Below are 13,326 nucleotides of genomic sequence, written 5' to 3' on the forward strand. Positions count from 1 at the left end.
AAGTTCCTTCGGCGCGTATTTTCCAGGAGCAGTTTTTTTCTTAAAGGGGACAAACATCATTTTGGTTTGGTTTGGTTTGCTTTGTTTTGTAACACTCATGAACATATGCACTTCTACGTAACTGAAAACCTTTCCAAAGCCTTTCGTCGGCTAAGAAGACATTGCCCAAGGAGTGGATTCTGTCTCAAGGGGTCTGAATCTGAGATTGTGCATTTCTAACAAGCTCTCAGGTGATGCCAGGGCCCCTGGTCCCGGGACCACGTTTGAGTAGCGAAGGGATAGAACAGAGTAGTACGTGCGCCTGGGCAGGGGACTTTTACAGATAACCCTCCTTGGAGGTGTAGATTTAAAATAGGTCCAGATCCTGTACCAGATTGCCGTTTCATTTTGTGTTGCCCTGGCTTCCTCCTAGCTACGCAGAACAGTCACTTATACTTGTCCCACAGTGCCATCTATTGTCTGAGAGTGGCAGGCACCTGAAAGTTACTTAACTGTGTACAGTGTTTTAACAGGCGAGTTCCTTCTCTAGAAGGGAACAGAGATTATTTGTTTCTTTGGTGTTTTGTTTTGAAACACTAATACACTTCTGCAGTTCTGTATAACTAAAACTTTTTAAAAGCCTAAAAGTACTTTAGGAACATTTAAATAAGGGTTTTAGAATTTGAGCACCTGAACGATCTAAAGTTTTGATTTTTATTATGTCTTCATTTGACGGTGCCAGAAATGAGGTTTTCATTCAGTTAGGCTGTTGGGGGAGGAAAAATCATTTTCCCTCTACCCTTCTAGGTTCTTGGCTGAGACCTTCCTGTAATATAAGACAGATTCACAAGAGAAAAGCAAAGAGAAGTTTAATAATATATACCCTCCTGTATAAATGGGAGAGACCCAGAAACAATGAGTAACTCTTGGAAATGGCCCAAGCCATCACCTTAAATACCATCTCCAGCTAAAGACAAAAGAAGATGTTGGTGGGGGTAGGTTATCAGACAAAGCACAGAAAACAAAGGTAAGGGTGTTATGTAGATTTAGGTCCAAGCCTTGTCAATTGGTAAGCGTTTCTAGAGATCTAGAGTCCTCCTTTTCCTGGTACAGAGAGGGAGACACCCTTACAAATGGAGATTTCCCTTATAAATATAAATGTCTCTTAACAGAAGGTAACTTCTTCTGGGTTTTCAGAGCTTTTCCTGTCTGCAGTTTCTTAAAAATAACAAGCTCAAAATAATCCTTATGCCAAAGGGGCATATTTAGGGGTAATATATTCTGTTCCCCTTCAAGGCTATCAACCCATCAGTATTTTTGGAGCATCTACTGGGGGCAAAGTTCTGTGCCTAGACCTCTGCAGGGATCTGTAGGTAATGAGAGCTCCCCAGGGATTGGGCTGGAGCAGTACAAAATCCAGGTGGAGCGTGAGGGAGCTGCTGGAGAGCCAAGCTTCCCCTTGGGAGAGAGAAAACTCAGAGGGGTTTCTTGCTGCTGTTTGGGGAAAGATACCAGAGAGGGACCATCTCTCTCCTTCCCAGGTCTGGAAAGTAATCATCTCTAGCAGGGGCATTTACAGGCCACACCCAGCATTAGGGCACCAACCAGAAAGCCTCTCTCACCAAAGCATCAGTTGTGGCTTTGAGTCAGGATGCTTTAGTCTGCTAAACCTCCATTGTATTTTGTATGGAAGCAGTGAAAGTGCCTCTCCTTCCCCTTGGAGTGACCCTTTGTCACAGTGTACAAATTCTGGATTGCTTTTGTACCAAACTCCTACAGAGTTCATAATGAAACCATTTTCCCACTTAAAAGAAAAAATCCTCCTCCCTTACCCACAGGACTTAGGTCTGGTTCTAAGGGAGCAAGGCCACGAGATAAATTTGAGTGACCAGTTTCTTTCTGGGGGTTACTCCTCACACCGCCAAAGCTCTGTCACTGCACCAAGTTTGATCCTCTGTTTCTGTAGGATCAATTTGTTCCTGGGAGGCTCCCCAAGCTGTGCCTGGGTTCGTGCCCTTTCAGTTGCAAGAGTTAGAAACCCAAGTCATCTGGCTTAAGGAAAATAAAAGGGGGGGGCTAGTGTCACTGGGAAATCTGGGGGTGACCCTCAGGCATGGATGGATCCAGGGGCCCACAGGATGTTAACAGAACTTTCTCTGTTTTAACCCTTAGTTCTGCTTTTTTCTCTGCTTGGCTTCATTCTCTCCTCCATATGGTTGGAAACATGAGCAGCAAAATCTTCAGACTTATAGCATTGCAGCTTGAGAGCCAAGGAAGATGAGAGTGACTCTCATTCCCAGCACCCATATATGTGATTCTCAGAGATGCATTCTAACAAGGCTCATTTGAGACATATGCCCATACCTTGAACCAATCAGTGGCTAAGGGGATGTGGTAGTGAAGTCAAGTGCTGCAGTAGTCTGCCTCCATGATGGTCCCCAACGATCCCCACCTCTTGGTATGAATGCTCTTGTGTAATGTCCCCCCCAAATTGTACCAGGCTAGTCTGTGCAACCAATGGGAAAACGCAGATGTGCCGATATGTGACTTCTGACACCAGGTTATAAAAGACCCTGCAGCTTCCTCTGGGTCTTTCTCTCGGATCATTCCCTCTGGGAGAAGCCAGCTGCCACGTCCTGAGGAGAGACCCACATGGTTTGGAACTAAGGTCTCTGGCCAACAGCCAGCAAGGAACTGAGGCGTTCTGCTAACAGCCACTAGCCGTCAGATGATTGTAGTCCTGGCCAACATCTGGACTGCTACCTCATGAGACGCCCTGAGCCAGAGCCACCTAGCTAAGCTGCTTCCAAATTCTTGATGCATAGAAATTGTGAGATAATAAATGTTTCCTCTTGTGAGCTACTAAGTTCTAAAGGAATTAGTTACACAACAATAGATGACTAGCCCATATGCTAACCTTCGTGGTCAGGGAAATCAGGTAATATAGTTGAAAGCCCCATCCAAACCAGAGCCAAACCAAAGGACCTGAGTGGAAGTTTCCCAAAGGAAAGCTGTGGTGCCAATACCTTAAAAATGGAGATCTTGCTGATCTTTGAAATGATGCTGGACAGGCCAACATAACAGTTGTCTAATACCATTCCTTATACAAGCAGGCGTTCAGCCACCTGCCAGGCCTTCAAACCTGCCCAGGTTGGCCTGAAGCTCAATGGTGGCCTTGGCTCCAGTTACTACTACTACTACTAGAGGATTAATTATCAAATATACAAAGATATTTCTGGTCCTCATTTTCCCTGTTACCAAGAGATGGGTCTTGGCTGCCAGCTGGGTGACTGTGGACAAGTTACCTGTTTAAGACTCAGCTTCCTCATCTGTAAAATGGGGTAACAGTTGTATCCACCTCTTGGGGTGATGGTGAGGATTAAATAAACATACGTGCGTAGCTCAGTACTTCCCATGTGATAAATCCCAAATATATGTTGCTGTTAGAGTATCTGGATTGGCCCTAAATGCAATCACAAGGGTCCTTAAGAGAGGGAGGCAGAGGGAGATTACACGCACAGAGGAGAAGACAACGTCGCCACAGAAGTAGAGGTTGGAGTGGTGCTGCCATGAGCCAAGGAATGCTGGCAGTCCCAACAAGGAGGAAGAGGCAAGAAACAGTCTCCCCTAGAGCCTCTAGAGGGAGCGTGGACCTGTTGACAACTTGATTTCAGCCCAGTGAAAGTGATTTCAAACTTCTAGCCTCCAGAACTTAAGAGAATAATTGCCTGTTATTTTAAGCCACCAAGTTTGTGGTAATTGCAACAGCCACAGTAAACTAATACAGTATTATTATCTAAAAAGTCACCTACAGCTGTCCAGTCCATGGCAGGCAATGTAAAAGAAGATGCAGAAATGGGAGTGGTTTTGTAATTAGACTTCATTGTTCCTGACATTTCCTATGAAATATACAGAAATAACCTATATTACACAGACATAGGTATTCACTTTTACCTTGCAAGCTAAAGAAATAAAAAGAACTTGGCAGAATATTTGACCTGAAAGTTCTAAAGAGAGAAAAAGAGATTTTAAAATGCTGCTTATGCTTCTTTACTACCAATGGCATAAACTTCTGTGAGATCCATCTCCTAAAAAAAACTTTAAATTGTATAAACACATTAGTTTTGGATCTCTTTTCTGACAATTCTCTTTAGAATGCTTCTTTATCAACTTATCACCTTCAAATTTTGGTAGACTGAGAATATTGCTAGTAAAATTTGTCAGTGGAGCAAAGACTTATCTAAGCCATCTATTCAAATTCTGTTTGCAGACTTCTATTTCAGGAATGTAATTAAAATCCATTACAGAAGCTTGAATTCTCACAGGATCTAATCTCTGCTGGCCAATCGCTTTTGTGAATTCCATTCCAATGCTATATTAACTACACGTTGCATTTAATTAAAACTCCTACTTTGTGGTCCTTCTCCTACGCTTTATGCCTTGATATTCCTAAGGTGAACCTGGCAGTCACTGCTTTGTATGTGCGTCATGCGTACGTTTTGTACTTACAGGCAGTTCTACAGTGTAGAAAATTAGAGTTTGTGCCTTGAAATTCATAATGTCTGGGGGACTCTTTCCAGCAAATGTTGCCCCGTTGATGGAGGATCAGTAGCTCTAATATCTTGGTTCTCACCAAGCCACCTTCAAAACTACCCTATCCTGGGTGCTAGGGCAAAGTATGTTAGAACTGCAGGGCACAGTTGCCTGGGTGTTATACAGACAAAGACCCAGATGGTACAGCCATAGAGACAAGAACTCCTGTTGCCCATTGATTTAATTGTTGTGTGTGGATACCAAAAATAGAAGCAGATTCTACCTCTCCTTTCGTGGCCTCCCACTAATGACATAATGATGGATCAAATGTTAAAACTTCCAGAGCTTAAAAATGCTGATTTCACAGTAATTGAGCTCCTTTAAAATTGTCATGACAGTGTGACACAATGACAAAGGAGGTGGTTGTGAGAGACACAAACCTAGCAGAACAGCAGCAGGCGAAAGAGAGAGGACTGCAGCCCATATGCCCAATACGTAGACACCATACATGGTAGGTGACTGGGCCAACACTCATGTGCATGAGGGGATCTGAATGTGAGATCTTTTAAAACATTAAATTATATACCATGATTTTCAGTGTTTGGATCATCTGGATCTTGACACCCTTATCTCATGAGTGCTGAAGCTTTATCATGACTTTTCATCTGTGGCCCAATGCATGCTGTTTCTCTTCTGAGGCTGACTCTGCTTTGGGCTCGTGTTCAGTTTGTTCTAAACTGAAAATAAAATTACATTTAAACATAACTGCTCAGGGTCAGAGACTTGGTGGGTAGTAGGGAAAAGGGAGGTCCCTGAAGCCAGTCAGATCCTTCCATAATGCCACATTGCCTGCTTAAGAGGTGGGACATAGATTTATTCATGTAAGTTATTACTCACTAGAAAATTCAGAGGCAATACAAGGAGGCAGGTTGTCGGGTACAGTGATATAATAATATTTTCTCAAATGATCATTGTAGCTGCTACCACAGCTAATAATTACAATTAAACTTCCTTAATGAATATACCAGTAACATTGTAGTTGAGCTGAAGCATATCGTTGTATTTTCTTTTTTTTTTTTTTTTTTTTTTTGCGGTACGCGGGCCTCTCACTGTTGTGGCCTCTCCCGTTGCGGAGCACAGGCTCCGGACGCGCAGGCTCAGCGGCCATGGCTCACGGGCCCAGCCGCTCCGCGGTACGTGGGATCCTCCCGGACAGAGGCACGAACCCGTGTCCCCTGCATCGGCAGGCGGACTCTCAAGCACTGCGCCACCAGGGAAGCCCTGTTGTATTTTCTATAATGAAAATCTGTTAAATAAATTAATTGTGTAGACAAGACTATTGAGTGGAGAGGCTGTATTCAATCCCTTTAGAGGCAACAATTTACATACAATATGTAAACACTTGATATGCTAAATATAAGCACTAAATCAGTATGCTGACGACAAAAATTTTTATCTGTTTGCTAAAATTGGTTTCCTGGGCAACGCATCACTAGTCCAATTACAGATGCTATTATATATATTCTTGAAAGCATGAAAATGTGTTTTGCTTTAGATCGAAATATTCCTGCTCTTCTCTAAATGAATATGCTGCTCTTACTTCAATGTACTTATTGAGTTTGACTATTTCTAAAGTAATAGAAATCTGGTCTAACCATGTCATTTTATGAGTTAGTACACTGAGGCTCGAGAGCTTCCATGATGGAAGTATACATCATCTTGTGACAATCAGCCTACTGTCATAGACGTGAGCAGTTTCTTTCATAAGTACAAAGAAGGTTCAAAGTCATTAGCACTTTCCTGCTGCTGCTGCCACTGTAAGCTACTACTTCTGCCATCTATTCCTCCTCCATCTATTTGGTTGGTATGGTCAATTGGCACCTGGCATGCATTTCAACCTCCTTCTCATGTGTATGCTGGGCTAAAAAGCTAAAAACTACAGGGGCTAAAAAGCTAAAAACTACATTCCCCAGTGGAAGTGAGGTAGAAGGCATCTTCCTGATGCTTCAGTGTTACCGCTGACAAGCACAATCCGGAAGACGAGAGGTTTATGCATCCATGATCTGGGGTCTAGTCAGCCTGGTGGGTGTCAAGAGGCTGTAGCCATGGAAACTAGATTTTAGCTATGCATCTGTAACAGGGAAGAGCTAAATCAGACTCCATGTTGGATCTGTTTCTTTGACTTAAACCTTTGTTTTGTTTTGTTTTTAAAATTTATTTAATTTTGGCTGTGTTGCGTCTTTGTTGCTGGGCACGGGCTTTCCTTAGTTGCGGAGAGCGGGGGCTACTCTTCGCTGCCGTGTGCGGGCTTCTCATTGCGGTGGCTTCTCTTGTTGTGGAGCACGGGCTCTAGGCACGCGGGCTTCAGTAGCTGTGGCACACGGGCTCAGTAGTTGTGGCTTGAGGGCTCTAGAGCGCAGGCTCAGTAGGTGTGGCGCACGGGCTTAGTTGCTCCACGGCATGTGGGATCTTCCCCGACCAGGGCTCAAACCTGTGTGCCCTGTATTGCCAGGTGGATTCTTAACCACTGCCAGGGAAGTCCCTAGCCTTTGCTTTTCGTTGCTTTTGTTATTGTAATCATACATAATGGCCTGCCTCTGGGAACCCTGCCCACCTGTGAGTGGCTGCAAGAAAAAAAGAAACTAACACATCCCCTCATGAAGGCTGGTGATTCCAGGAGATGTTTTGCAAGACTGATGGACCTTTTCCTTTACTTCCTCACTGCCTCTCCCTCTCTGATTCTATAAAAGAAACTGGCATCCAGACCCAGATAAGATGGTTTTTCAGAGACACTAGTCTGTCATCTTCTCAGTCGGCCGGCTTTCCGAATAAAGTCGTATTCCTTGCCTCATCACCTTGTCTCCGATTCATTGACCTGTCGTGCGGCGAGCAGAGCGAGCTTGGACTCGGTAACACATCCAATCATTATAGTAGCAACTCCTGCTTTTCATCTTCTCCTTCACTGCATTATGCACTTTTCCCCCAGGAAAAAGTGGCCACTAGGACTTCCTCTCTCCCCACTTTAGCTACTCTGGGCTGCTCTAGGACAGCTGGAGGATCCAGGACTCTATGTCCACCTTGCCCCTTGCAGTCCCTGTAAATGAAAGCTGGTGGGGAGCCCTGGGAGTTTTAATTCTTTTCTTGCAAAAACAAACAAACTTATCATTTCTGGAGAAAAAAAATCTTCCTCATAGTATCAATTTGGACAGACAGCATAGGAAAAAACTATGCAGGCACTTGAAAACTTTTGTACTTGATCTGTAAGAAACGAGGAGCAATTACATGCTTTTAGCGTGATGACAGTGGTGTTTTAGAAAGATAAATCTAACAAGAATTAAAGGAGAAGAAGGTGGAATCAGGTAAGCTATCTAGCAGGCTATTTTCATAGAGACTTCGTTCATTTGACAGACACTTATCAAGTTGTTATTATTCCCCAGGCTTTGCACCAGATGCTGAGGATACAGTTGAAGCAAGACTGACTCTGCCTTAGTGAAGTTTATAGTAATTAAGTGAGAAATGACAATCCAGCATAGTAAGTGCTAAATAGAGGATACTCTGAAAACACAACAAAGACAAGTAGAAAAAGCACCATTTAAGCTGACATCTGAAGGATGAGTCAGGAGTGACTCCACCGAAGGATGAGGTGAAGTGGCGGGAAGAACCATCCAGGCAGATTGAAAAGCACATTCAAAGGCTCAGAGGTGAGGGAAGAGAGCTTCTTTGAGGAACTGGAAGAAGTTCGGTATGTCTAGAGCCTCTGAGTTGGAGGGTAGGGAAGAGGAGGGGGAAATGGGGAAATATGAGATTGGAGAGAGAGAATGAAGCCTTGAAGGGCTTTCCAAGCCTGTTAAAAGGTTCAGGATTTCTCTAGGGAGCAACAGGCAGCTACTTAAGCAGAGCAGGGACATGATTACTTTTGCACTGTAGAAATTCATTCTGGTTGTCATATGGAACATGGATCACAGGGGAGGAAACTGGAAGTTGAAAGACCAGCTGGGAGGTTGCTGCCCTAGGCCAGGAGCAAGACAACCATGGCCTAGATTAGGGCAGTGGCAGATGGCTGTGGAATGGACCCAAAACCCTTTTCAAAGAGGGATCTTCAAGACATCCCTTTGTACAGTTTCTCTAAAAAAATAATTTTAGTTTTTCAAATTGCATACATAGAATTGTGGGCTTTGATACATCTCTCACTTGGCCATGTTGGAATGGCCTAACCACTGGACACTATTAACAGGCACCACCATACATTCAACGGCAGCTGCTAGAATGAATGGCTTAGGGCCACAGAGAATATAACCAATTCCTATAGGTAGTCGTGCAAAATTAAATCGATTTTGTGATGCCAAATGTCTTTCTCGGTTCTCCAACTGAATTCTTAGTTTCTAGAAGGCAAGGCTTGTGGTATGAGATGACCCTGGAGAGGAAGGAAGGGGTCAGCTCCTAGGGCCTTGTAAAACCCAGTAAGCACTTTTGTCTTTATCTGAAGAACAGTGGGAAACCGTGGAGGGATTCTAGGTAGGGAGTTGACAGAATCAGACATGCCTTTTTTTTCACATTAAAAAAAAACTTTTTAAACTTAAAAATTCCACTTACTCAAAGATATAGAGAATAAGTATAAGAAACCGGCAGAAAACCATCATTCCAGTTTTAACAGCTATTACCATTTACCACACTTGATTCATCTATCCCTTTTTTCCTTCTCTCTCTCCTTTTACTTTTCATTTTCTTTTTGTTGTTTAGTTTTAATTTCATAATCATAAACTAAACTTTGCAATTCAGTTAAACTTGGAGGGGGATAAGGAAAATATGGAACTGAAAGAACTGCAGTGAGAGTGTTACCGAGCCCAGGTCCGGCTGCTCGCCGCTTGAAAGCCAATTCTCAAGAGACAAGTGTTGGTAGGAAAGGAAAGTTTGCTTTATTTCGGAGTCTGGCAACTGGGGGTGGGGGGGGGGCGGGGGGTGCACACCTGTCCAAAGGCCGACTGCCCCCCTGACAATCAGGGGACAAGAGCTTTTATAGACAGAGAGAGGGGGCTACCTGCAGAAACAATACAGTCAGCTCTGACAGTCATCTTGAAACTGGTCGTCAGTGGTCTGACCAGCATCATCTCGATTGTTTTAGGTACAGTGTTGTAGTTTATCTTATGACAGGGCCGAAAGTAAGCTCGTCACACGAGATGAATTGTGCGGAAGCACAGCAGTAGAGGGCTGCCGCTCGCTCAGGCAAAACAGCGCCGTCTGTCCTGCTGTGGTAGCTTTTATTAAAGCATTATCTAGGTTTACACTTTAAGACTTGTTTTCTTAACATTTCAGAAATGCCAAAGCAGCAACTATGTTTTTATTGATTATACAAGCAATAATTGGCTTTCTTGAGCACCTGCCGTGCTTCGTCCTTGAGCGCAAAAGCAGCACAAAGTTCCCACCATTATTCTGATTGTACTGAAGTAGCACAAGGACATTTCCTTGTGTTCCCACCATTCTGATTATACTGAGGACATCTCATGGATCAGTGCCCAAAGCACTCAATGCTTCTTTGCAGGCTCCCGGTTTGCCGGGGGGTGGGGGGGGGCTCAAAGCAATCAGGACTGTTTGCAGTTCTGGCTTATTCGCCAGCCCCCAGTTTGCTGGGGGTGGGCTCATGGGTCACGTCTCCTTTCCATGTCCTCAGTTATTCCACTACAGTACAGTTAATCTTCAGTTCCAGGATCGGTTTGTTTCCATTTCTTTGAGGCCAGTAAGAATTGTGGCAGCTTATGTCATGGCTACAGCCTGGTGGGGGTCTTCCACCTGGTGGGGGTCTCAGTATCTATAAGGCAGCTCACAGGATACTGCTCAGAACATGATCTATAGCCCTTAAGGAGGAACTAAAAGGTCCTTGACATTGCTTAATGACTAAACTATTATTATTTGGTCTCCTTTGACAGTTTTCCTTTGTTTCTGCATTTTCTCACTTCTCTGATGAAACTTATTCTTTGGCTAAAGTTTTTCACAGACAAAAGGCAGGCTGAGGACATGGAGGGGGGGCGGCAAGGACCATAGGGTCCTGCTCCTTTTCAAGAGCACAAAGATTATAGGATATTTTGAGCAGATGAGGTTGAAGGGGTGCTCTCCTGAGCTACAGAAGCAATGGTCTGGTGGTTAAGATAAAACACAAGTCAAATTTATTAGATTTGTCCACAGTCAGCAATGGTGATCTTCTTGCTGGTCTTGCAATTTCTGGACCCAGAGCACTCCATGGCTTCCACAATATTCATGTGCTCCTTTACCTTGCCAAAGACCACATGTTTGCCATCCAAGCACTCAGTCTTGGCAGTGCAGATGAAAAACTGGGAACCGTTTGTGTTGGGGCCAGCATTTGCCATGGACAAGATGCCAGGACCCGTATGCTTCAGGAGGAAATTCTCATCATCAAATTTCTCCCCAAAGATGGACTTGCCACCAGTGCCATTATGGCATCTGAAGTCACCACCCTGGCACAGAAATCCCGGAATTATTCTGTGAAAACGGGAACCTTTATAACCAAATCCTTTCTCCTCAGTGCTCAGACCATGGAAGTTCTCTTCTGTCTTTGGAAATTTGTCTGCAAACAGCTCCAAGGAGATGCGGCCCAAGGGCTTGCCATCCATAGCGATGTTGAAGAACACAGTGGGGTTGACCATGACTGGGCGGCGCAGGAGGCTCAGGGGCAGCAGTGTCTGCAAGGCGTCTCTCTCTCTCACTTTTTAAAATTGAAATATTTAAAAATAAATCCCATACGTTATGACATTTTACCTCTGAAAACTTCAGTGTGCATATCTAATAAATAAGAACAATTTCTCGGGACCTCCCTGGTGGCACAGTGGTTAAGACTCCGCCTGCCAATGCAGGGAACATGGGTTCAAGCCCTGGTCCGGGAAGATCCCACAGGCCGCGGAGCAACTAAGCCCGTGCGCCACAACTACTGAGCCTGCGCTCTAGAGCCTGTGAGCCACAACTACTGAAGTCCTCACACCTGGAGCCCGTGCTCCGCAACGAGAAGCCACCGCAGTGAGAAGCCCACACACCGCAACAAAGAGTAGCCCCCGTTCGCCGCAACTAGAGAAAGGCCGCACACAGCAATGGAGACCCAACACAGCCAAAAATAAATAAATAAATAAAAGGAAACTGTCAAACTGTTTGCCAAAGTCATACATCTCCATCATTTGTATATAAGAATTTTTCAAAAAATAAACCACAATTTCTCAAGTAACCACAATACCATTATCACATCTAATAAAATTAACAATAATTCCTTAACATCATCTAATACCTACTCTATATTCCTCAATAGTCTAAAAAAAATGCCTTTTGTTACCGTTGGTTTTTTGGAATTAGGATCTAAATAAGGTCCACACATTGTGTTCATTAGGCCTTTTATTATTTTTTTAAATTTATCTAATTTATTATTTTATTTTATTTATTTATTTTGGCTGCGTTGGGTCTCCGTTGCTGTGCGCGGGCTTTTCTCTGGTTGCTGCGAGCGGGGGCTACTCTTCGTTGTGGTGCATGGGCTTCTCATTGAGGTGGCTTCTCTTATTGAGGAGCACGGGCTCTAGGCATGCGGGCTTCAGTGATTGTGGCACATGGGCTTCAGTAGTTGTGGCTCACGGGCTCTAGAGCGCAGGTTCAGTAGTTGTGGCACATGGGCTTAGTTGCTCTACGGCATGTGGGATCTTCCCGGACCAGGGCTCAAACCTGTGTCCCCTGAGCTGGCAGGTGAATTCTTAACCACTGCACCACCAGGGAAGCCCTATTAAGCCTTTTAAATCTCTTTTACTTTACAACAGTCTTTGCTCCCTCTTTTTGTTTCATGCCTTGACTTTCGGAGGAAACCAGGTGAGTTGTCTCATGGAATATTTAACCCTCTGAATTAGTCTGGTTACTTCCTCATTATGTGTTTAATTTTTTCCTCTATCCCTCATATTTCCTCTAAAGTAGAAGTTAGATCTAAAGGCTCGATTGGATTAAGGCTCAATGGTTTGGAGAACACAGCATTTCATAGGCAATTCTATGTACTTCATCTTGATCACATCAAGAGGCATAAAATGTCTGTCATCCCTCTTTTAGACTGAACACTGGGTTCAGGTGATGACAGTCTGATCCATCCATTGTAAAGATGCTTGTCCTTTACAGTGAGTGATCAATGACGTGATACTTTGGTCTCCTGATATCGTCTAGTTCCACGGCCGCCTTTCCTGCAATGGTTTTATCACCCCTTGATGATAATTATCTGTATCAGTTATTTCATTAGGCATGTCAAAAGTGGAGATTTTATAATTCTGTCATTCCTCTTGTGCTTATTAGTTGTAATTCTTCTGTGGGGAACTTTTTTCCATCAATCAGGACTATTTGGCAATCCTAAAACAGGATTATTATTCTTAATAAAGACTAATCCTTTCCCCTTCATTACCAGTTTTCAAAGCAAGGTGTTGATGACCGAGCTACTTCCAATGGCAACTAGTAAGTCTATTTGTTTGTTTTGGCTTTCTCTTTTCATATTATCAATTCGAACTCATGGATTTTATACACTCAATGTGTTTTAATCCATTCTATCATTATGTTTTATGCCCAAATTGTCTCCTTTTAGGCCAATGGGGACCACTCAAGGTGGTTCCTGCTTTTTTTTTTTTTTCTTCCTGTTTCCTTCTGACAGACTTCTTAGTCTTTGATAGCTTTCTTGCTACCTGGCAGGAAAAGGGTTATCTCATGTATTTCATGCCGCTGACCAGGAATCAGCCATTTCTCCATGGAGTCCTGGTTCCTTTTAATGGAGAGTGGCATTTAAAGACCAGAGTC

At 43.7% G+C, this 13,326-nt stretch overlaps 1 protein-coding gene across 1 annotated transcript; it reads right to left on the bottom strand.

Annotated features, from left to right (window-relative positions):
* Positions 1–10,676: 10,676 nt before the first annotated feature.
* On the bottom strand, positions 10,677–11,210 carry LOC132513282 (peptidyl-prolyl cis-trans isomerase A-like). Its single transcript, XM_060137462.1, has one exon. It carries the CDS (start codon positions 11,169–11,171, stop codon positions 10,677–10,679), a length of 495 nt encoding a protein of 164 aa, XP_059993445.1. The 5' UTR covers positions 11,172–11,210.
* Positions 11,211–13,326: the final 2,116 nt, after the last annotated feature.

This window comes from Lagenorhynchus albirostris, chromosome X, assembly GCF_949774975.1.
Source record: "Lagenorhynchus albirostris chromosome X, mLagAlb1.1, whole genome shotgun sequence".
Lineage (NCBI taxonomy): Eukaryota > Metazoa > Chordata > Mammalia > Artiodactyla > Delphinidae > Lagenorhynchus > Lagenorhynchus albirostris.